At 49.5% G+C, this 25646-nt stretch overlaps 1 protein-coding gene across 1 annotated transcript in view; it reads left to right on the forward strand.

Annotated features, from left to right (window-relative positions):
- The first annotated feature begins 897 nt into the window (after positions 1 to 897).
- Positions 898 to 25646, forward strand: part of LOC310753865 (BCL-6 corepressor-like protein 1) — a 68482-nt gene continuing 43733 nt past the window's right edge. Inside the window, exons 1-3 of the mRNA XM_083595233.1 lie at positions 898 to 1900; positions 4315 to 4405; positions 10032 to 12443. Coding sequence (XP_083451359.1) covers positions 1815 to 1900; positions 4315 to 4405; positions 10032 to 12443 — 2589 coding nt within the window. The 5' untranslated portion in view covers positions 898 to 1814. The remainder of the gene's footprint in view (positions 1901 to 4314; positions 4406 to 10031; positions 12444 to 25646) is intronic.

The following is a 25646-nucleotide window of genomic DNA, read 5'->3' on the forward strand; positions in this document are numbered from 1 at the left end:
TTTGTAGGCTCAAGCTGCTTTCCTGGTGCCTCTATTTTGTTGTAATAGTTCACTGTAGATTGGCAGAGATGGAGCTTTGGCTCATGCTAATCTGCCAGGCTACATAAGATGACATTATAGGACCCCAAGAGGTGTACATGGCTATCTTCCTGCTGAGGGAGTGGCATACTGAGGATTGGGAAAGAAGGTGCTTGTTGCTTCTCAAGGCTCCTGACTCCCGAGAAGGGGCGCTTGCCATCAGGGTGACTTCTCAGTGGGGTTGGTCGAGGGCACTTCTGCAAATTCCTTTGTGGAATTCTCTCTGCACTTGGCACCTCCCTACGTGCTGCCTGCCCAGAAGGGAACTCCTCGTAGTTCCTTGGGAACTTGCACTTGTACTGCCTAGCTTGGAGTCTCTCTCTCTATTTTCCTGCTCTCCCCTTTTCTCTGCTCCCTGGGAATGGTTCTGTCTGGCTCACATCCCACATCCTCCCTGGGAACAAAAAATAAAATAAAAATGCACTCAACAATGTCCGTTTCTGTTGCTGCATCCTTCAGGGGCCTTCGTGCCTCTGCCATTGACCCCCGTCCTTCTTTGCGCTTTCGGCAAACACATGGCTGCCCGTGCAGCCTTGGCCTCTGCTTTTGGCATGTTTCGTGCACGGAGATCCTGTCCCATCTGTGCTCTCTGCTTCTCCCCCAGTCCCGCCTCCCATTTTGTATGGTACTTTGCTTTCTTCTTGCCCTCAATATCCCATGAAATTTGCTTGTTAAGTCCCCCATACATCTGCAAGATCTCTGATAACCATATAAAGCACTGATACGGTGCATGAAACAACATGGGAGAAAGAGTTCACACTTGCTTCCCTCATCTCTCTCTCCCCCCCCCCTTTATTTCATATACTGCATTCAACCCCCATCTTTCCTCCAAGGAGATCTAGGTGGCATAGATGATGCTCCTCCCTGCCCAATTTTTTTCCTCACAACAACCCTGTTAGGTAGGTTAGGTTAATACATGACGATGGGCCCAAGGGATTTGGACTTGGGTCTCCTTTGTCTCAAGCTCTTACCACTACACCACACAGCTTCCTAGTGACTTTGAATTTCCCCTTGGTGTTGTGTTTTCTACTAACTTCTCATGATGAGAAGTTACAGTACTCCCCTCTTTGGGTTTCCCACAATCCCTGTATGGTCTTCCCACTGTGGCCCCACTCTGGAAATTTGACAGCTCATGTCTTGCATATCTGTACTGAGAATTGCTTTGCAATTAATTGCGTGGCAGTGCGGAGAGGAAATGACTCTTTATCTGAACAGAACTCAGTTCAAGGAATTTCAAGCTGACGTGCGTGCCTTTGCCTTTTGCACTTCTTCTCCTGCAGTGTTCCATGCTTCCTCCAGCCATAGGCATCCAGAAAGGAGACAACCCTGCACCCCATGAACCATAACTCCCAGATTCCCCGCTTTTCATTTTAAACAAGCTAAGTTTCAAGCCTGAGATACGAGGCAAAAAAGTACAAGAAGTACGGTAATTATTCTCATTTTGTGCGGCAGAGAGGTTAGCTTGCTTTCCCCTTTTTGGTGGTTTAGCTCCACCTTCCCAAAAACATTTCTGCAGATGCCCTTGCCTCCAGCATAACTTTGTGCATGGCAGCACCTCACCTTAGCCAAGGGTCAGTGTGACTGCCCCCCTGCTCTTTATCTGTCTGAACTGCCCCTTAGAAGCTGAAAACAGCAACTGTCAAATCTGGCCCTAATGCTTTGTGTTTCGTTGTTGTTGTTTTTCAATAGGCAGAGCCCGTGACAGGATTGAGACTGGCTGGCACTGAGCTGCTGTCATGATCTCTGCAGCGCCTCTCTACAGCGGGGTGCACAACTGGACTGGCGCTGAGTGGATTCGCATGTGTGGCCTCAGCAAAGAGAGGTGAGGTGCGCGTGGCCTCCACAGGCCAGGAGGGAAGAGGTTGGGCAGCTGGTGTGTATGAGGTGTTGGATTCCTTGTTAGAGGATGCTGGGAAAAGGGGTGTCCTCCAGTTTGCAGAAATGCAGTTCAGCTGACTTAATTTGTAGGGTGTTTTAGCCAAAGAGACTTGGGGGTGGGGCTGGGGAACCTGTGGCCCTCCAGACTTTGCTGGGCTACAACTCCCACCATTCCTGATTGTTGCCTGGGGGCTTCTGGGAGTTGCAGTCCAGCAACATCTGCAGGGACACAAGTTCCCACAAGTTCCCGGCACCAGACATCAGCTTTAAACTGTTGCACCACCCGCTACTTATCTACAGTGGGTCAAAACAGTAGCTCTACAACCATACAAATATATGGTAAGAAAAATAATAAATGGGTCAGGATATGTATGATTGAGCTAAAGGAAGTTCCTGGGTCTGAAAAAGCTGGAAGACTACTGCTTTAAAGTAGCTATCTTGGTACCCACCAGATGTGCTGACTATGGCTCAGATCAGCACCAGCCAGTACATTTTATGATCTCTGTTAATTATTTTAACTCTCTCTTTTTTGCTGGAAGTGTGTGGCTTTGTTGTTTAATAATAATGAAAGTTTTATCCTTTCCTCCAAATAACTTGTGGTTCTTCTCTCCCCCGTTGTTTATTCCCACAACAACCCTGTGAGGTAGGCTACTTTGAAAGAGAGTGATCAGCCCAAAGGCACCCAGGGAGCCTCATGGCTGAGTGGGGGTTTGAACCTGGGTCTCTCCTTTCCTAGTCTGCTCTAACCACTGCATCACATGGTATCGAGCCTTTTTTGTCATTAAGTGGTACATTGAATAATAATAATATGTTGTTATTATTATTATCATTATCATCATTAATTTAAAGTATGAATTTGGCCAAGTAGTACTCAATATTGCGAGATCTATATTAGGATGGTAGTTTTTAAGCTAAAATCAGAAACTTTCAATGTATCAGGTTTGAATGGAGAAGCTTTGCTGGATCCTTTTAATTTTTGCAAGATGTATGACATTTCACCTGTAGCCGTATGCATCACCAGCAGAGGCAAAGTGGGACAAATCACTCCTACATGATCACAGGCACCTCTCTGAGTCTCTAGCATGCAGTGGTGCTATCAGGGCAGGGTTTGGAGATGCATGTCCAGAGCCCCACTCCTTAGCAAAAGGAGCAGGAGGGGTCCCAAATGCAGCAGGACTGGCTTTCCACATTTTTGAAGTGATGTAATGGACATAATAACTAGCAAAAGTTCCCTGCTGCCCCCAGCAAGACCAGTGTTTCAAGATCATAAATCATAAATCTAAAGCTCATTTGAAGCATACGATTTCCCCCAAAGGATCCTGGGAACTGTAGGTTGTTTTTAGTAGCTAAGAATTGCAGCTTTGTGAGGCGTAGACTACAGCTCCCAGGATTCTTAGAAGAAAGTCATGTGCTTTAAATTTATAGCATATATGCAGCCTGAAATTAGCTGACAGCACCACCATTAACCACATGTTTTTGAAGAGATAGTGCTGCTCTACCTCCCCAAAAAATGTTGGGGTGGAGGGAAAGAAAGATTACTTTCTAAAAGCATGGCCAGGCTTTCCACTCAGCACTCTTAAGTAGAGTAGGGGATTGAGGTCAGGCCAAGTGGGTAATGTGGGGTATTTGATGCTGGTTTTCTCCATGGTTGAGATATGAGAGAATTTGTGGAAAGTCTGGGAAGCTTGAGGTGAGGGATCTCAGGGGGGAAGGTGGATGGAAGGGATCTCTTCTTTCATCATCAAGATTCTTGGACTCTTCTTCCCCCCCCCCCACTAACTTTGGCTACAATCTCCCCTGCTACTTCACAAGTTTACTTCCATCGTCCTTGGTGGTAAAGTTTGGGAAGCTGCAGCCCTGGACCCAAAACAGCATAGATTTAGGAGTGGGCGCCACACGAATCAAGGCAAACAGGTAGTAAAAGGTCTTGGGAGGGAGCTGGTGTTTGTCCCTTGTTATGGCTTTGTTAGTGTTCTTCAACCTTGGCTTCCCTGGAGTTGCAGGACTACGGCTCCCATCATCCCTGACTCTTGGCTAAACTGGTTCTGCATGATGGGAGTTTTAGTCCAGCAACACCTGGCGATCAAGACTGAAGCATTCAGTGATTCTGAATTTCTCTTAAGTTACACAGGCCCACTGCTGAAGGTTGGGAAGCCAACCTTGCCTTGCTTGCACATCCTTTAGGACAAGCGTGAGCTGTGTATGACTCATGAACTGCATCTAGCTGACGAAGCCCCCTGCCTACGTGCATCTGCTAACAAGAGATACCCCCAAAAGTGGGGTGGGGGTGCTTTGGGTCTTGCAGGCTTGGGAGATTGTTTCTCAGCTTCACTGTTCTTTCTCTTCTTTCTGCAACAGGAGAGCCCCACTTTCTGATGAAGAATCCAACACCAGCAACTCCCAGCATCTGGGCTCCCCTGACTCCTGCACTGGCAGCAGCTTTTCTAAGGTAAGGGCAGCTGGTATTAGTGGCTGTACCTAAGGGAGGAGGCTTTGACACTTGCTGAGATACAGAGGGCCTAGGTGGCTAATTATCTGGCCAGCTCAAATGGAATGGGCTGCCACAGGGTGGACTGATGGCCATGGACTTGGGTGACTTTTTTATATAAAGGGTGTTATGCACATTCATGGAGGAGAAGGAGAGATTTGTTAATGGCTGTTTACCCCCTGACCAAGAGGTAGAGCAACTGCTTTGCGTGTGTATAGACCCAGGTTCATTCCACATCAACTCCAGAGGATCAGGTTGCAGGTTCTAGGAAGGCCTGAGACCCTGGGAAGCTGCTGCCAGTCAAAGAAGACAGTATTGGGCTAGATGGGCCAGTCATCTGAATCTGGTACAAAAGGATATTCCTGTTTCTTAAGCCAGGATAGCTAAATGGAACCTCCGCATGCTGAGGCATTCTATCCCCAAGTGATCAGATATTGTGAGGAGAATCAGAGCTTACAGGGTTAATAGTTCTATGTGTCGTCCTGCCCACTGGGAGGTGTGTTTTGTTCACATATGGGGAATGTTCTTTGTGTGTGAAGTTACTTTCGGTTTTCGCTGACAAAAGGGAGGATGCCTGCTCTTTCTCCTGGATGATTTATTTGCTATGCTGTACATTAAAGCTTCTTTAGATTAGAAAGAAGCCTGCGTACGGACTGTTATTTTTGCACCCACACAAGCACACTCCACTGTTTGCGATACTCTGCTCGAAGCTGGGGAAAGTCCAGAAGCACAAGGAAGCGTACAGGACATCCAGAAATCATCACAGGTTGTGGCAGTTGCCTGCATAACACAACAGGTTATGGATTCAGCCACGTCGTGCCTGTGGGGGGGGGGAGCAGGAGGTCCAGCTGGAGATCCTGCCTAAGGCAGTGGAGCTCACTGGTGAAGGCCTCGTCTTCAGAATTGGGTGCCAGGAGCTACTGGAACATGAGTACGCTAAGCCCTGGGGGAGAAGATGGCGGAAGGCCAAGAGTCCTACACAGTCCCTTTTGAGAGACTCAATGGACATAACTGGGAGGAATGGTCCCGGAAATCCTGGCTTACAGCCAAAGGTCTGTGGGAGGCAGCTCCGCTTCAGGCTGGAGACGGAGCTGGAGCAGCAGCAGTTGCAGCGGCAAATGCCTCACAGAGGAGGGACCAGAGAGCCCTGGCATCTATAGTGCTCAGTCTGGATGGGTCACAGTTGCCAGTTGTTGAGGGTCTTGGAAACACCCAGGCTGTTTGGCAGGAACTGGAGAGGGTTCATCATGGAACCACAGCGGGAGCCAAAGGCCACATCCCCAGAAGCAGGACAGCCTCAAGGAGAGCTGCCGCCAGGAGTGAGGGAGCAGTAAAGGCAGAAAACACAGTCAAAGCTTTTTCAACGTGTCATTGCTTTGTTTGCGGCTCTGATCGACACCTGCATCGAGAGTGTCCAAGGAGAGCAAAGGAATCTGCACAGGATGCCTCCAAGGCCGTTTCCCATGGCAACCAGATAAGAGGGGGTGCCCAGCGTGGGAACGCGAGGAGAGGACGTGACAGAGGAAGTGAGAGAGACAGCACTTCACATCATCTTGCTGCATCTATGGCGATGGTGATAGACAGCTCCAGTGAGGTCAGCATGCTGCGCTGGATCATCGACAGTGGTGCCAGTCATCATCTGCTGCTCTCTGGTGGCCGAATGTGGAACTGCAGAGCTGTTTCGACTGGAAAAGCAGTCACACTTGCAGATGGGTCGCAGAGTCAGCTAATGACTGTTGGAAATACCTTTGTTCCTTTTTTACAGGCGGAACTGGAAGCCTATGTTGTGCCAGGAATGCAATGTTGTCTGCTGTCTGTTTCTTCTCTTGTTACAGATGGCTATAAGGTTAGATTTGAAAATGATGTCTGTTCTATTTCCAGGGGTGGGAAGCACCTGGTTAGTGTTGAATGTCAGAACAAGGCTCTTTGTTCTGGAAACACCTCAAGCACGTAAGGGTGACACTGAGACAGCACAAGCCCAGTGTGCTAACGTTTCCACTCACGATATGTGTCAGCATTTGTGGCACAGGAGAATGTCGCACAGCAATTGGGGGTATGTCAAGAAGCTGCCAGAATGCACTGAGGGATGCAAAATAAAGGCATGTGATAAGTTCCTGGGTTGAAGAGCTTGCAAGAAAGCTAAGGTTAAAACGTGCACTTATTCCTACCTCTGACAGGGTAACCACAAAACCTTTTGAGCTGGTCCATGCAGATTTATGTGCCCTATGCCAGTTGCAAGTCTGGGCGGAGCTAGGTTTGCTCTCACTCTGATTGATGATTTTCCCCGAAATGGTTGGTTGTCTTAAGGACAAGAGTGAAGCTGCCAACATGGTAAAAGAGTGGATCACTGCAGTGGAACTACAATTCCCCCTGAGGGTGTGTAGTTTTCAATCAGATCGCGGTGGGGAATTCACTGGGTCTGCTTTGCAGGGTTTCTTTCGCCAGAAAGGGATACGCCACAGGTTGACAGTCGCAAATTCTCCACAGGAGAACGGGATTGCAGAACGTCGGAACAGAACACTGCAGGAAGTGGCAGAAGCCATGCTGTTTGACTCAGGGTTGCCACAGCGCTTTTGGGGGGAAGCGTGGAAAGTTGCAAGCTTCACGCTGAACCGCTCATACAGTTCTGTTGTAGGGAACATGCCCTATTTCCTGCTGCACAGTAAGAAGCCCAAGGTGCATTTTTTCCATTTGTTTGGGTGCAAGGCTTGGGTTCTTGTGCCAAAGGCCCAATGCAGGAAGGGTGGCCCAAGGTCTTGGAAAATGATCTTTTGTGGGTATGAACCAGGGACTAAGGGGTGGAGATTTGCCTATCCAGAAGGCAATCAGTCAAGGGTTCTAGTCAGCAGGAGTGCTGAGTTCTGTGAGCAGAGTGGGTGGACACGCATCCATGGGAATCCTGACATTCTCTCAGAGAGTCTGTTTGACTCTGCTGAGGAGGGAGAGGTAGATACTGAACCTGCTGCTGAGGATCTGGTCCCTGACCAGGAGCAGGAACAGGGAAGGACATCTCCACAGGCTATTAAAAAAGAACCTCAGAGTGCACCTTCATCTCCCACCAGTCCAGTGCAGAAGTTCAGAAGACGCGGTAAGTCTGAGGTGGAGTCTTCTGATGACAAGGACGCACTACACTACCTGGCCCCAGTGGGTCAGAGGAGGCACCTGAAGTAGTGCTAAGGCGTTCCACACACACTACTAAAGGTAAGTCACCCGAGAGGTTTGAGGTCATTAGTGTGTGGGTTGGTTTGGTGCAGTGTGAACCAGAGAGTTTTGAGGAAGTTCAACAGTTGCCTGAAGCAGAAGCCAGGAAATGGCAAGAGGCAATGGGAAAGGAGTTGAACTCAATGAGGTCTTTAGGTGTGTTCTCCACCACGAAGCTGCCAGCAGGCAAGCAGGCCGTGAGCTGTCGCTGGGTTTACAGGATTAAACCCACAGCGACTGGAGAACCACAGTACAAGGCTAGGCTAGTGGCCAGAGGGTTCACGCAGCAGAAGGGGCTGCATTACAGTGAAGTGTATGCTCCTACTTCCCGGAGTGAAACTGTGCATGCTTTTAACAGTAGCTGCACAAAGAGGTCATCATGTGGATCACTTTGATGTGGATGTTGCTTATTTGAACTCAGACCTGAAGGAGGATCTGTACATGCTACCTCCTCCAGGGTTTGAGGGCAATGAGCCAGATGTAGTGTGGAAGTTACACAAGTCCATTTATGGCTTGAAACAATCAGCCAGTAATTGGAACATGTGCCTGAATGATGCTCTGCAGAGCATGGGTTGCCAGAGAAGGCTGGCAGACAGCTGCCTGTACCTGAAAGGGTCAGGAGAGACACAGGAGCTGGTCTTGGTGTTTCTGGATGACATCGTCCATGTGGCACAGACAGGGAAACAGGTGCAAGGTTTAAGCTCAAAAACCTTGATCCAGTGAAGGTTTACCTAGGTGTCCAGATAGATAGGTCTGAGGATGGAAGCTTTTTGTTCAGTCAGAAAGGCAAGATTGAGAAGTTGCTTGAGAAGTTCAGGATGTCTGAATGTGCAGGGGTCAGAACACCCATGGAGACAAGCTACGTGAAAGACAGTCCGCTTGGGGAATGTGCTGAGTTTGAAAACGCTGAGATCTTTCAGTCAGCTCTGGATAGTTTGCTTTATCTCTCCCAGTGGAGCAGACCAGACATAGCATTTGCTACCAATCTGCTCAGCAGGGAGGCTACAAAGCCAAGTGTGAGTGCCTGGAATGGTATCAAGTGGGTGCTGCGTTACCTGCAAAATACCAAAGATTTCTGTCTCAGACTGTCAGCTGAGGGTGAAGCACAGCTCACGTGCTGGACTGACAGCGATTGGGCAAATCTTGGAGACAGGAAATCGGTGTCTGGGATGGTAGTGAAGTTTGGGGAATCTCTAGTTGGGTGGAAGTCCTAAAAGCAAAGTCTTATTGCACTTTCCTCTACTGAAGCTGAGTTCAGTGTGCCGTCAGAACTCTGTAGGGAACTAGAATTTTACCGGTGTTTGGTCTAAGAGATCTGTGGGGATTGTTGCCTGCCCATCACTGTTTGGGAGAACAATCAATGCTGTTTGAAGTTGGCAGAGTCTGGACAGTTTAAGTCCAGAACCAAACATTTGGACATACGTTTCCAGAATGTGTGTCAGAGTGTCCAGACAGGCTTGGTGAAGCTGAAGTACTGTCCAAGTCAGGAGAATCTGGCAGATGGGTTTACTAAACCTTTGAGCTTCCAGCGTCATGGGGAGTTCTGTGAAGGGTTGTGTTTGGGGTAAGTGGTTGTACTTACAGTTCCCCCAGTGTACAGAATGAGAGGGAGTGTGAGGAGAATCAGAGCTTACAGGGTTAATAGTTCTATGTGTCGTCCTGCCCACTGGGAGGTGTGTTTTGTTCACATACGGGGAATGTTCTTTGTGTGTGAAGTTACTTTCGGTTTACATCTGATGAGAGGGCATTCCACAGGGCGGCCCCAACTACAGAGAAGGCCCTTTGCCTGGTTCCCTGTAACTTTGCTTCTCACAGTGAGGGAACCACCAGAAGACCCTCAGAGGAGGACCTCAGTGTCCAGGCTGAATGATGAGGGAGGAGACGCTCCTTCAGGTATATTGGACCAAGGCCATTTAGGGCTTTAAAGTCAACACCAATACTTTGAATTGTACTGGGAAACGCACTGGGAGCCAGTGAAGATCCTTTAGGATTGGTGTTATACGGTCCCAGCAGCTACTCCCAATCACCAGTCTAGCTGCTGCATTCTGGATTAGTTGTAGTTTCTGAGTCACCTTCAAAGGTAGCCCCATGTAGAGCGCATTGCAGTAGTCCAAGCGGGAGATAACCAGGGCACACACTACTTTGATGAGACAGTCTGAAGGTAGGTAGGGTCTCACCCAGCGTGCCAGGTGGAGGTGTGGATCACCCTTGTTGATTCTAGGTACCCTTAGGCAAGTCACTCTGCCTTGGCTCCCTAGCAACGTGGAGACAATAAAACTCATTTCTAACCTGTTTTAGGATTCCTGATATAATTTGCATGTGAAACACCAGCATTGTGCTTATACAATAATGGTATTAATGCAATTGCCTTCCCTCATTGCTGCAGGTGGAGCACACGGCAGTCTCGAGTAGCGGCGGAAGTGCCCAAGGGTTTGAGGCAGAGGGCACCATGGAAGAGGAACTCGAACCTACACTTAAGGAGCAGCCCTGCGAGCCAGACTGTGCTGAGAAGGCCTTGAAGGGCAGCGATGCCAACCCAGGCAAAGTTAGGGAGGGTGGACTCACTAGGCCAGAGAGCAGTGGCAGCCCGGACGGTGCACGGCTGTCTGCTAAGGAGGCGGCAGAGGTCTCCCCTGCTTTCCCAAAGGCTCTGGAGAGCGAGCATCCAGGGAAGGAGAAGAGCACCGCAGCTGCTGGCACAACCCTTACAGCTGCCACAAAGGCTGCCACCACCATGGCCACCAACAGCTGCAGCACTTTGACCTCTGCCCCAGCCACCTTCACCTTGAAAAGCACCTGTTTCTCCACTTCTCAGGCCCTTGCTATGCAAAAAATGGCCCTCTCCTTCCCACCCCGAGCAGTCCTCACCCCCAGCCAGCCCCTGGTTTACCTCCCACCTCTTCCGAGCCTGCTCGGGGTCCCTTCTGCCCTTGCCCTGCCTGTCATGCCCTCCTTCCCACAAGACCCCTGCCTGCCTAGTCTTCTCTCCCCCTCTGAGCTCTGCTCTTACCCGTATGCCTTCTCTGTGGCTAGGCCTTTGGCCGCAGATCCCAAAGTGGCCCCTGTGGAGACAAGCCAGCTGAACTGCCCTGCCCCGTCAGGGGAGAGCAGCACCCCTGCGGTCACTGGACCCTCCTCTGCTGTCGATGGCTCGGACCTCTTGCCTAGCATGCCTGCCTCGGCAGCGGCAGGTGCCAGCACTGTGCCGCTGTCAGTCGCCACCAGCGTGCTTGCCAGGGGCCCAGCAGGCCCAGAACAGCTTCCCTTGGGCATCCTGGCCTCCATCTCCCCACTGAAATCCCCCCCACAGCTGGAGCATGAGATGGTCTCCCCAGAATGCAGCGAGATGCCCCTTGACCTTTCCGCCAAGTCAAACCACCAGAAGCTGCCTCCTCCGAGCCAGCGAAAGATGGCCCCGATGCCTGTGTTGACCCCGGTGCACACCAGTGGCAAAGCACTGCTCACCACAGTCTTCTCCAAGCCTCAGTGGGTAGCTCAGGCCATTGGTGGCCCAGGCACCACGTCGCCCTTCGTCATCTTCCCGGAGTTCCTCCGCAATGGGGAGCAGGGCTCCTGGGTGAAGAACTCGACCACCCTCATCAGCACCATCCCAGGCACCTACGTTGGGGTGGCCAACCCAGTCCCAGCTTCCGTGCTGCTGGGGAAGTATTCTGGCACCGGCCTTGGCAGGGACTCCCGCCATCTCGCCAAGCAGGAGCTCATTTCCATTGTTGACCAGGGAGAGCCTCGCAGTGGCGGGCTGCCTCCCGGGAAGAAGAGTGGTGGAGAGGGGCCGCCTGACCCCGCAAGGCAGCTCCTTCGTGCCTGGGGTGACCCAGGGGCTCAGTTGCACCCTTCAAAGGAGCTTGCCATTTGGAGCCCCAGCCAGGGAAGCATTTACCCTCGGTGCTCAGTCAACGGGAAGCCTGCCAGCCCCCAGCTGCTGCCCTTGGGGTGGTCGCCTTACCATCAGGGCCCTCTGCTTTCCATCGGCATCTCGGCAGCCGGGCAGCTGTGCCCGAATCAAGTTGCCCCCTGCAAGCCAGTTGGTGCAGGTGAGCTGGCCATGTTCCCTGGTGTGCAGCTGATAGAGTCCTCCGCAGTGGTCCAGAAAGCCCCCGAAGCTCCCTCTCAGGGCAAGGGTTGTAAGGCAGCCTTGCTGAACACTGCCAGCCCTTTGTGCATCTCACCAGCTCTTCAGACCAGTCTCCCAGACACAAGGGGTTCCGAGGGTCTCATTCCAAAACACGACTCTGACAGACTCGAGGCTGACTCAGCAGCAGAGGCCACCCCGCAGCCCAAAGCTCCCCCAGAGGGCTGTAGCCACAAGTGCCCCGGGGACGCCAAGCCTAAAAACCAGGTCTTGGCTGCCTACCTATCTCACGGCCTTTCCTTAGCTAGCCAGCCAAGTGTGCGGATGACCTCTGAGATGCCTCTCCCAGGGAGCAAGCGCAAGGACTGGAAGTGCAGCAACGCACCTCGGGATCAGCTGGCGGCAGAAGTCCCTCTCCGCAGTGTGCACCAGGTTGATCTCAGCCACGTGAAGAAGGAACGAGTGGAGCCAGAGGTGCTGATCACCTCTGCCGCTTGTCTGCATGCTGGGGCTGCCTCGAGAAGCCCTCCAAAAGCCAAGCTCAAGGGGGTGGCCCACATTGAAGTGGAGGAGGGCTTCCCCTGCAAGTCCAAGCGGCAGCATGACGGGCCAGACCGCCTGACCCACAAGAAGCAGAAGTGCAGGGGCAGTGAGGAATCTCAGGCTCCCTGCAAATCGGACAGCCAGAACCTGCACACCCGCAAGGTGAGTGACTTGCCCTGATGTGAAAACAGGGCTCACACCCAGTGTTTCCTGGAGCAGCATCTGAGGGGTGGCATGGGTGAGATTGGGCTGAAGGTTAGGGAGTCCTCCGGGAGGACTAGTTTCTTGCTGAGGACAAGGAAAAAGATGAACTAGGATTGAAAGATGTTGGAAGTAAGCTCCTGTAGTGCTGATGGAGTTCCTGCAGAGCTGCTTCCAATACTACAGGAAGGAGAGAATCTTGCCTGGACAGCAGACAGAACCAGGAATTTCATGTGATACCACTGTGCATCTTAAATTATTTTGTGACTCTCCCTCATGAGAAGTGCTTGTTTGTTGCATGAGAGCACTATTAGGATCAGTGTCCATTGTTTACACAAATGTCCTGGTTGGTTATTTTTTATTCAGTTTCTTATTTTCACTGTATCTTACCTAAAAGACAGAACGGATCCAGGGAAAATAATTACATGACGAGATGCCTCTGATATTACATTTTAAAATGTAGTTTGTCATCTATACTTTAAAAAAAAGTAGCCAGGTTGAATCTCTGTGTTGGAGGTGAAGCTGATGTGTGAATCCCAGATGTGGTCTTGGAAGCGTTTCTGGTTTTGTCTGGTGGTTCCAGCCTTACCAGAATGCCTTGGGCTTTCCCCTGTGTTAGACTTTACTTGCATCAGAGTTTGTTTTGTGCAGCTAGATGGAGCATGTGACATCAGAAGAGGCTCAGAGGCACTTGGTTGTGTCATATGGCTTAGGGCAGGTCTGTTTTAATTGCCCCAAGTGCGTTCCCTGTTGCCAGCAGCTGCTTGATTGAGACACAGCCATTAAGAAGCCCTGGCTTCTGATTCCTTTCAGAGTTCAGTTCAAAGTGGCCCGTGCTGATCATTTTAAAGCTCCTGCATGGCTTGGAACCCAGATTATCTCTTAGACTGTCTTCCTCCATACCACTGTGACTGAAGTTCACTTCTGTAGCCTTTCTGAGGGTGACTTGCCCTTCAAAGGCTAAGTGAGTGGCAATAAGGGCAGTGAGAGACCTTTTCAGGTATTCCCCTGTGTGTTTGTGTGTGTGTGTGTACATACATATACACACACATATATATATACACACACATATATATATACACATACATACACACACAAACATATATATATATAGTAAAGGTAAAGGTACCCCTGCCCGTACGGGCCAGTCGTGTCCGACTCTAGGGTTGCGCGCTCATCTCGCTTAAGAGGCCGGGAGCCAGCGCTGTCCGAAGACACTTCCGGGTCACGTGGCCAGCGTGACGAAGCTGCACCAGCGCCGCACACGGAAACACCGTTTACCTTCCCGCTATAAAGCGGTACCTATTTATCTACTTGCACTTAAGGGTGCTTTCGAACTGCTAGGTGGGCAGGAGCTGGGACCGAACGACGGGAGCTCACCCCGCCGCGGGGATTCGAACCGCCGATCTTACGACCAGCAAATCCTAGGCACTGAGGTTTTACCCACAGCGCCACCCGAGTCCCATATATATATATATAAACACACTTCCCCCCAGGTGGCACCTGATTTGATGTCATTTCAGCACCAGCTAAGTCCTTTTCCATTATATATATATATAAACACACTTCCCCCCAGGTGGCACCTGATTTGATGTCATTTCAGCACCAGCTAAGTCCTTTTCCATTTTCCCAGGTTGTTTTAATTTTAGTTATTTATTTTTTTACCTGTTAAGCAGATTGGGGTAGTGATGTCACTGCTGTGCTTTTTAAAAATCTGCTGGATCTTCTTAGCATTTCGGTTCCAGAGTTTTATTAAGTTTCATTTCAATTGCGAACAGCCCTGGGGACATGGGAGTGCTGGAGGTGCGGGATGTTGTTCTTGTTCTTGTTGTTATTTAGTCGTTTAGTCGTGTCCAACTTTTCGTGACCCCCATGGACCAGAGCATGCCAGGCACTCCTGTCTTCCACTGCCTCCCGCAGTTTGACAACACTGTCCAACCATCTCGTCCTCTGTCGTCCCCTTCTCCTTGTGCCTTCCATCTTTCCCAACGTCAGGGTCTTTTCCAGGGAGTCTTCTCGTCTCATGAGGTGGCCAAAGTATTGGAGCCTCAGCTTCAGGATCTGTCCTTCCAGTGAACACTCAGGGCTGATTTCCTTAAGAATGGATAGGTTTGATCTTCTTGCAGTCCATGGGACTCTCAAGAGTCTCCTCCAGCACCATAATTCAAAAGCATCAATTCTTCGGCGATCAGCCTTCTTTATGGTCCAGCTCTCACTTCCATACATCACTACTGGGAAAATCATAGCTTTAACTATACGGACCTTTTTTGGCAAGGTGATGTCTGCTTTTTAAGATGCTGTCTAGGTTTGTCATAGCTTTTCTCCCAAGAAGCAGGCGTCTTTTAATTTTGTGACTGCTGTCACCATCTGCAGTGATCATGGAGCCCAAGAAAGTAAAGTCTCTCACTGCCTCCATTTCTTCCCCTTCTATTTGCCAGGAGGTGATGGGCCCAGTGGCCATGATCTTGGTTTTTTTGATGTTGAGCTTCAGACCATATTTTGCGCTCTCCTCTTTCACCCTCATTAAAAGGTTCTTTAATTCCTCCTCGCTTTTGCCATCAAGGTTGTGTCACCTGCATATCTGAGGTTGTTGATATTTCTTCCGGCAATCTTAATTCCGGCTTGGGTTTCATCCAGCCCAGCCTTTCGCATGATGAATTCTGCATATAAGTTAAATAAGCAGGGAGACAATATACAGCCTTGTCGTACTCCTTTCCCAATTTTGAACCAATCAGTTGTTCCATATCCAGTTCTAACTGTAGCTTCTTGTCCCACATAGAGATTTCTCAGGAGACAGATGAGGTGATCAGGCACTCCCATTTCTTTAAGAACTTGCCATAGTTTGCTGTGGTCAACACAGTCAAAGGCTTTTGCATAGTCAATGAAGCAGAAGTAGATGTCTTTGCGTGGCAAGTCCCCTCCCCCATGTGAAATGAAGACACTGGACACAGCATTTAAGGTTAATGGGCATAAAAAAGGCCACAACTTTATTGATTACAGAATTGGAAGGTATTGGCCTTAGGCATTGGCTCCTATCGACTACCCGGCATGGGGACCGGGAAGGGTTGTCCACAAGCCGTGGGAGTCCTGTTGAAGTACGCCAACTAGGATCCCACGGGTGTCACCGCTCTGGGGCGTGCCGGAGGCCCTTACCTCCCTAGGTTTCGGACAAGGCAACGCCCCCCGGAGTCCTCTACCGGACTACCCTTTCCTTTTGGGGAAGGTGATGGCGCTTCCTTCCCCCCTTCATTTGCATAACAATTGACCCCTGCCAATGCCTAACCGCCACTCGAGCAAAGCTCGCCGCCAATACCTTCAAGCCTGTAACCAATTCCTAATCCCTGCTATGATGTCCCCCAACCAAATATCATTTCCCGCATCTGACAGATGCACGCCATCCCATCTGTAGAGGGCCTCGTTGCTGTACTGGATGCTTGGGTGGCCAATGACGCCCCCGCCCAGAGCTGCCACTCTACGCTCCACAGCCCGCTGCAAGACCTTTCTTGCCTTATTGATTCCGACCGGGCTGACACAATCCCTCCATGTCCTCCTCTCAAGCAACGAGGACCACAGGATAGTAATGTTTGGGTAAACCGCCATCAGGCCAGCAAAATCGTCATAGATGTTCCATCTCAAATCAATAGCTTTGCGGTACGCTAGGTCATTTTCCCCCAACTGGATGATCAAGGCATCCGGTGGGCCCTCGGAGGCGGCTCTCGCCATCACAGTTGGCTTAAATTCGCTCCAGCGCATCCCTCTTCGCGCTATCCACGTCAGCTCAACATTTGCAGGTAAGTTCAAGTTTTGCCCCAGCCCAGTGCTCATGGCACGATTCCTGGCCCAGTGCAAAATGCTGTGGCCCACCAACCAAATGCGTACCTTTCGGAATTCTGAAAAGCAAATAGACAAAGAAACCAAGGTCAGACGCGCGCCCACTAGTCATAGATTCTTTCTTACGTAAGCTCTGTATGCATTAGATTTCCACCGGCCCAGATCCTTTATCCTCTCCGTGGAGAGCCCGAGGTGCACAGCAGTGGTTGCAGCACCGATCCGAAAGGAGTGAGCCACAAATTCGGCTGCGGGCAGCCCGCATGCAGCCAAAGCCCTGCGCATCACCCGTGTAAACTGGTGCCTAGCCAAAGGCGATCCGTCGGCATGAATTAACAGGGGGCCTGGGCTACTGGGTCTTAGGTAGAGGAAACGCCTCGTATCCCTAACCGGGCAGGGGCCACTACCTTGCGCGGCTGGTAACCGTAGAAGGGCCCCCCTGCCCTGCTGATCAGTCTTGGAGCTCCGAACTTGGACTATAAGCTCGTTTGTTGAAAGGGTCAGATCACTTAAGAGGATACCCCTCTGGGCGTGGAGAGCCCCTCCCTCACAAACCACTTCCCCTATGCGAAGGGCCCCAAAGAAGGCTATGGAATAAGCGGCCGAGAATAGGCGAGCTTCGTATTTTGACCAGCATATTGCACGCAATTTTTTGTGTATCTGGGTCAGAATGTCGAAAGTTATGGGCCTCCTCCTGTCAGAGCTGGGGGGCTGAAGCCGGCACCACCCTTCTAAAGTCTTACGCACTATAAATTTAGCACACGGGTCGGTGGCGAAAAAGGTTTTACAAAAATATGAAATCCCTGCGGACTGAATATTGAGAGTCTTAGGTGCCCTGCCCAGTTCCTTCAGGTGGGCTAAATAGTGGAGGACCTCCCTCGTTGAGGGAACAGATTTCCGTTTCGCGCTGGGAAATTTATTGCGGAACTTTAGGAAGTCGGCCCACGCTTTCTTGTAAGATCTCATTGTGGAAGGGGCGACTGCACCAAATACTCCCTTCATCACTTCTTCCTCCCAAGACTCCAGAGATGCTCCGGGAAAGGCATCGATGATTGTTCCGCATCCGGCGCTAATGAGCGGAAGCGCTCCATCTGAAAGCGAGACAGAGCATCCGCGATGTCATTATTAATGCCCGGTACGAATTTGGCTGAGAAATATATATTGTTCTCGAGACACAGGAGGACGAAGGACCGCAACAAGTCTCCCATCCTAGAGGTGCGCGCAGACTGTCTGGAAAGAACCGCTACCACTGCCTGGTTATCTGTGTTGAAACAGACCCTATGATTGCGAAACTGCTCTGCCCAGAGATGTACTGCCACTAGGATAGGGAAAAATTCCAAGAATGTAAGGTCCTGCGAAATGGGCTGGCCCTGCCATTCTTCTGGCCACCTTTTTGCACACCACTGACCCCTGAAATAAACTCCGAAACCCAAGGACCCTGTTGCATCTGACTGGACTTGGAAGTCGGCATTGAGTGCCATGGAGTCCTGCCACAGGGATATGCCATTGTATTTATCGAGGAATTGCAGCCAGACTTCCAAATCTGCCTTGACTTCCTTAGAGAGGCGAACCCTATGCTGCGGTGCCCTGAGACCTGCCGACAGTCTGGCCAGACGGCCACAAAAAGGTCGACCCGGTGCCACTACCCTACAAGCGAAATTTAGGTGACCTAGCAGAGATTGAATTTGCCTTAGAGTAACCTTCTTTAGAGGCAGTAGCTGTTGTATCAATTCCTAAAGGGTTAACAGTTTCTCCCGAGGCAGTCTGGACGTTTGGGCCACGGTGTCTAACTCAATGCCTAGATAGACCAATGAAGTAGATGGACCTTCCGTTTTCTCTGCGGCCAGTGGCACCCCCAGCTCACCTGCCAGGGCCGTGAAAGCCTCCAAGAGGGCGGAGCATCGCTGCCTGTTATCTGCTACCAAAATAAAATCATCGAGGTAATGTGATACGCCCGACGACCCGGTCCTAAGGCATAGGGCCCAGTCCAGAAAGGTACTAAACGACTCAAAAGCTGAGCAAGCCACGGAACAGCCCATAGGCATTGCTTTGTCAATGAAATACGCCCCTTCAAATCTAAAGCCCAACCAACGGAAGTCTGCTGGATGGACGGGAAGAAGGCGAAACGCTGACTCAATGTCACATTTGGCAAGGAGTGCCCCTTGCCCAAATTTGCGGATCATTTTTATTGCTTGATCGAAGGAGGCGTATTTCACCGTACAAAGCTCCTGGGGAATCGCGTCATTGACCGAGCCTCCCCTTGGGTAAGAGAGGTTGTGGATCATGCGGAATTCCCCTGGGGTCTTTTTTGGTACAATGCCTAACGGGGATAGGTGCAGTCCTTCCACTGGAGGCTCAGCAAAGGGACCTGCAACCCTACCTGCACTGATTTCTTTCTCTATCTTTTTCCTGACTATCTCTGGCCTTTCCCTAACTGATTTTTGATTTTGTGGGTCCCCAGTGTTAGGGGGGAAAGCCACGGGGATCCTGAAACCAGTGGAGAACCCCTCCCAAAGGTATTGCGCGGCTTTCCGATCGGGGTATTGATCCAGCAGGGTTCTGAGGGGCTGAAGGCGAATGGGGGGGGGAGGCTAAACCAAGATGCAAGTTACTGGCGGTTACCGGGCCCTTGGTGGGAGGATCCGGGGGTGGCCCTGTTATTGTTGTGGAAGAACCCCCTGCCCCCACGAAAGGGCTGCTGTTTGTTCTTGAAGCACGCAGAGGCGGGGTGGTTACCCCAGCACCGCTCACATTCATGAATATACTTACAGGAGGATCGCGAGCATACACCCCTGTTGTACTCCCAGCAGTGGCGGCGCCGCTTCGCCTCTGTCTTACCCGCCTTGGCTGAATCCTGGTGTTTTTTTTTTTTGGATGTAGGGATTGACGTCCTCGCCCCAGTAATTAGGATCCGTTAGATCCCATCGGGTGGAAGGCAGGAGAGAAGCGTTTCTACGGAAATTCTCGTCATATGTTAAGGCGGCATTTCCCCCCGCAAGCGCGTGTGCCCTCCTCACGTGAGCCAAATAAGCAACCAAATCCATGGAGCGCCGAGGATAAGCAGTGCAAACGACTCCCATGAAAACCTGGTACCCATCCAGCCAATTCTCAAAGGTGCGCTCTGCCCTAGGCGACCTATACCTCCGCTTACCAAAGGAGCGCCTCTTCTCACCTTTTCCTGTTAGCTTAGTCGGAGGGAGAAGGGTGAACATGTCCACATAGTCCCCATTGAGGATCTTATTCCTCTTCTTCTGGGACAAATGGTTCCCCAATATAAAATCGGTGGACTGATTGGTGGCAACTTTTACATCCTCCACTAATGCCCCGTCCTTCCATTCCAGTACTCCATTGAAAGTCTTACAATGGGAATTCGCCCTCCTTTCATGCGCCCAAAGTGGGATCCCATGATTCCCTTCACCAAGACCCCAGTAACCATCCATGGGGCCCTCGCTATCCGAATCAGAGGATGACGTACCTGACTCATCTTCCGACTCGGACTGCTTACTTCTTTTCTTCTTCGCAGACGTGTGCTTCTTCTTGGACTTTCTTTTACCTCCTTGGACCTCTGCGTTGGCCGGGTTCACACTGGCCGCTGGCTGAGCAATTTGAGGTTCCATGTGCTCCTCCTCCAAGCCGGAACCCGCGCTGTCCTCGGTGGAGCTGTGCTGGGGCTGCTGTTCCTGAAACACACTAGGAATGTCTACCACCTGTGAAAAGGCATTGCTGCTGGTCCTTTTGGCAGTAGCCTTCCCCTTGCCGGGACCTTTTGCCGGTGCCTTACCCTTTCCGGCGCTTTGGTTGGCTTTCTTAGTAATGGCTGCCTGGGCACGGGTATTAGGGCGACCTACATTTGCGGTTTCTGACTGGGCGCTGCCCACTGCAGCGGCTGGGATGCCCTGCTGCCCTAGATTGTTAGGAGGAGTGTCGGGTATTACCTCCTGAGATGGCTCTGGGGCCGGAAGCGCCAAAGCCCCAGGCCTACATTGCCTATAAAATGTTTCAAACGCCCTGAAAAATTGAGCAAAGGCTTGAGGGTCACAGGGCATGGCCACTACTTGGGCGCTACCATTACTTGTGGCAGGTGCCAACTGATTGCCAGAGGTGGATGCCTGCTGGTCCCCGCCAGAAGCCATTACAAACTATATGCGAGACCTGAGAAATCTCAAATTACTTTCCTTTTTTTTATATATAAATTTTTATTGGTTTTTCAACACATATTAAAAGACAATACAACACAATACATAAACAAACAAACATATAAACACGTATAATTTCTTGACCTTTCTTTCCTTAAACCTTCTTTCAACAACTTCCCCATACCTCCCCTTTCTGCATCCCTGTTTTAAATCATTCCAGCAACCCCTAATTTCAATTTCTTATAGCACTTTCTTTAAATCTTTTTTCTCATATCCAATTGTTTGTCACTGCAATTCTATTTTGCATTACCCAAGACATTTTAACATTCATTAATTTTACAACAATTCTTAAGATAAACTTTAAATTTCTTCCAATCTTCTTCCACCGTCTCTTTCCCTTGGTCACGGATTCTGCCAGTCATCTCCGCCAGTCCCATGTAGTCGATCACCTTGGTCTGCCATTCTTCCAGTGTGGGTAGTTCTTGTGTCTTCCAATACTTTGCTAAGAGTACTCTTGCTGCTGTTGTAGCATACATAAAAAACGTCCTATCTTTCCTTGACACCAATTGACCTACCATGCCCAGGAGGAAAGCTTCTGGTTTCTTCACGAAAGTGCATTTAAGCACCTTTTTCATTTCATTATAAATCATTTTCCCAGAAGACCTTAATCCTTGTGCATAAAGTCTCCTGAAATAACTCTGAAAACAGTTTCTGATCTCATTTGGTTTATAAATGTTCTTTCCTTCCACTTCTAAATTTGTAACCGTATTCTGTTTTTGTCTCTTCTTCAATTGCCATGCCAAAAGTTTCCCACATTTATCTGCCGATTCAAATGTCTTTTGTCTCATTTGTTTTATTTTCCATTCTATCTCTTGATTCATCAGTTCCATATATTGTCTCTGGTAGAACTTAATTTCTCTCAAGATTTCATGTGACTTTGGTTTGGATCTCAATCTTTTTTCTCCTTCTTTTATCTTTTCCAAGATCTTGTCTTTCTTCTCATTCTGTCTCTTCCTTTTTATGGCATTCTGTTGTATTAAAAAACCTCGCATGACGGCTTTACTTGCGTCCCAAATTACTCTTTTTTCCACTTCTGTTCTCAGATTTATCTCAAAGTAGTCCTTTACCACTTTCTGGGCCTTTTTATAGACCTCTATAAAAGCGGAGCTGAAATAAGATATAAGCCAGAGTGCTTGCCAATTGCACCAATCAATTGCACCAATCAATCAATTGCACCAATCAGTCAATTGCACCAATCAATCAATTGCACCAATCAATCAATTGCACCAATCAATCCTACAAGCAGCCCGCGGACAGCACTTTACAACCAGCACTCAGCCCTCCAAAGACCTTTAATTGCCTCTATGAGTTGAGGCTTTAAAAGGAAAGCTGAAATAACAATATAAGCCACAGTGTTTGCTAATTGCACCAATTAATTTCAAAGGCAGGCAGCAGTCAGGACTTTGAAACCAGTACTCAGCATTACCAAAGACTCCTTTATTATATTATTATTGTTTAAAGTATTTCCCCCAATAACCACACTTTAAAAGCCTGTCATTCAGAAACCTGCTGCAGCAATAGATTCTCCCCTGTACTGCTGCAGACCTGGGAGCCAGCAGCGGGAGGGATCGCAACAATGTAGCTGCTTCCTGCACAGAGCAGCTAGCCTATGCTGGCAATTTATAATAAGCGTCAGAGCTGCTGCTGAGAGGGAAGAGTAAAGCAAAGTTGTAAATACAAGCCTCCCCAGTGTGTAAGGGGGTGATTATTCAAAACGCCAGGCAGCAGGGGTTGCCAAAGTCCTCAGGAATGAGGTTAATATCGCTTATTATTCCCTCCCCCAAAGATTGGAGCAGCCCTGTATCACAGTCAAGTCTGAACCATAAAGAATATGCTTGCCAGTACCCTTCCCTTACTTAAAATGGCCGCCTGCGCTTCGCCACGTGGGCTCTCCAAAATGGCGACGGCTGTTTGCCAGTACCTCGCCCTTACAAAAGATGGGTGCCCAAGCTTCACCACGTGCGCCTGTAAATGCTGCTGGTTGCCTAGCTGCAGCGACGCCACAAATGAGGTGAAAATAAAGAGGCAAGAGGGGGAGGAATGTTCCAAGCTATGCAACAACAACTGCAGCCTCCCCACCACGAAAGAGGAGAAATAAAGAGGCTGGGGAAATAAAGGGGCTGGGGGGGGGGTAATGCTCCGAGCTACTTGATCACAAAGGCAGCCTCCCCACTGACGACAAGGTCCTAGCAGATGCGTAGTGAGCAGGGAAGCTGCATGCACGGCTTAAGGCAGGGACGGATTTAAACCTCTCTGCCTGGAAAATTAGTCTAGGAAGATCCACAGCCCCGCAGATACCCGTCTGCGAAGAGACCACCCCCCACACCCAAGTACTTAGCCAGGCGCAGGACGATCAGGGGAGACTTTCTGGACATCCCAGCAACTCCAATGTAGCTTGGAAGCAAAACACCAACTCAGTGACGCTCCCAAAAGCTGTGCAGTAACAGGAACAAAGGGCAGAAAAAAGCCGACGCTCAGCTGGAAAGGTAAAAAAAAACAAAAAACCCCTCGGCTGGAAAGGGGGCAAAGAGGGCGGTCCCCGGGCGTGCCTGGCCTTAAATAGGCTAGGCCACGCCTCCCCGGTCCGCTGATTGGTGGGCCGGGTCGCCGATACGCCCGGGGATTCCCTGATCACGCGGGGGCAAAGGCCAGCCCCCGCGTGTGTGATGTGGGAGGGATTTCTGCCCGCAACCCCCTCTCCTCCCAGGTCGGAAATGGCTTTCTCGAACTCTCTAGCTTTCTCCATAATCTAGCGCATGTTTGCAGTTTCGTCTCTGGTTCCTCTGCCTCTTCGAAATCCAGCTTGCACTTCTGGGAGTTCTCAGTCCACCTACTGCTTAAGCCTGCCTTGTAGAATTTTAAGCATAACCTTGCTAGCGTGTGAAATGAGTGCAATTGTGCAGTAGTTGGAGCATTCTTTGGCACTGCCCTTCTTTGGGATTCGGATGTAGACTGATCTTCTCCAATCCTCTGGCCACTGCTGAGTTTTCCAAACTTGCTGGCATATTGAGTGTAGCACCTTAACAGCATCATCTTTTAAAATAGTTCAGCTGGAATATCATCACCTCCACTGGCCTTGTTATTAGCAGCCTGAATTTTGCTGTAAGAAGCTGATGATCTGAGCCACAGTCAGCTCCAGGTCTTGTTTTTGCTGACTGTATAGAGCTTCTCCATCTTGGGCTGCAAAGAATATAATCAATCTGATTTCGATGGTGCCCATCTGGTGATGTCCATGTGTAGAGTCGTCTCTTGTGTTGATGGAAAAGCGTGTTTGGGATGACCGGCTTGTTCTCTTGACAGAACTCTATTAGCCTTTGCCCTGCTTCGTTTTGAACTCCAAGGCCAAACTTGCCAGTTGTTCCTTTTATCTCTTGATTCCCTACTTTAGCATTCCAACCCCCTATGATGAGAAGAACATCCTTCTTTGGTGTCACTTCTATAAGGTGTTGTAAGTCTTCATAGAATTGGTCAATTTCAGTTTCTTCAGCACCAGTAGCTGGTGCATACACATGGATTACTGTGATGTTAAAAGTGTTGGGATACTGCCAGGGAGACAAAGGCCATCACTGCCTCCACATCGACTCTGGACGATCCATCGATCTCCCGTAGATACAGTATCAGCAATTAGCGACACGAGCTTGCAGAACTAGATTGCCACATTCCTGGGCTGATGCTCGCTCTATCAGCAGATAATGCACAGCAAAAGTCGCACTCAGGAGAGCATTATTTACAAGTTTTATTCAGCGTTGATCAGAACAAAAAAACATGACTGCCTGCTTCAGTGTCTTCGACACCAAGAGAGAAACGAAAGCAACAGAAAACATAAACATCCTGTGAACAGGAAATGCGCAGGCTGTGACACAAACATCCTGCTCCCTTTTAAGGTGGAACGGAAATATCCTAACATCCTCCCCCTTTCCGTGTAACCTGTAGTACCTGTGGTTCAACCCAATTGCAACCTTTGTACGTAAACCTTAAGTTGTTCTCTGTTAACAACCTTAGACAACAGATCAGCAGGAATTTCATTTCCTGCCATGTAGGACACCTGAATGAGTCCTTTCTGAATACACTCTCTTGCACAATGTAGCTTAATCTGCAAGTACTTGGTTCTTTGCTTGCAACTCTCTGAGTTCAGCAAAGCCAAACAGGATCTATTGTCTTGATACACTTGTATAGGACATTTCACAGAAACTCCGATGTCCTTAAACAGTTGCATCAACCATTCACAATCCATGAGTGAAAATGACAGAGCATTGAGTTCTGCTTCACAGGAACTTAGGCTCACTGTCGTCTGCTTTTTGCACAGCCAGTCAAACAAACAGTGGTTGTACATGTAGCATACTCCAGAAGTGCTTGTACCATCCGTGGTGTCACTTCCAAAACTAGCATCTGCAAAGATTTCAAGACCTCCAGTCTTCTGACTGGTGAACCTCAGCCTGTAGTGCATAGTCCCTTTCAAATACCGGGCTATGCGCTTCAGAGCTTTCCAATCCTGAACAGTAGGATTATTAGCATGTCTGCTAAGCAGGTTAGTGCTTACAGCTAAGTCAGGTCTTGAACATCTAGCAATGAGATTCAGCTTGCCTAGAATGCATCTGTACAGTGTGGTGTCAGAAAATGCTTCAGCAATACTATCTACCTGGTAACCTGTCACCATCGGTGTGTCTGCTGGGTTTGCATCAACCAAATTCAACCTGGTTAATACATCAGCAATTTTCTGTGTTTGGTGTACCAGAAAATTACCTGCTTGGTCCCTCTCCACCTGCAGAGAAAGATAGTTGGATACCTCACCAAGATCCTTCATGTCAAAGTGCTCCTTCAGCTGAGCGAGGGTGCTTTGGTAAAAAGCCTGATTCTTCCAAAACATCAGAAGATCATCAACAAAACATAAACAATACAGTCTGTTTTGCCCCTCCTCCTTGACAAACACACACGGATCAGCTTTGCCCTGGTGAAAACCTAGAGAAAGCAATGTCTCAGTGAGTTTTGTGTTCCAACACCTGGCACTCTGCTTGAGACCATATAAGGATTTCCGCAGTTTACAGACCATTCCCTTCTGTATCTGTATTCCATCAGGTGGAAGCATGTACAGCTCCTCCCCCAAAATCCCGTACAAAAAAGCTGTATTAATGTCATGATG

The sequence above is a fragment of the Podarcis filfolensis genome (assembly GCF_964270895.1).
Source record: "Podarcis filfolensis genome assembly, chromosome: W".
Taxonomy (NCBI): domain Eukaryota; kingdom Metazoa; phylum Chordata; class Lepidosauria; order Squamata; family Lacertidae; genus Podarcis; species Podarcis filfolensis.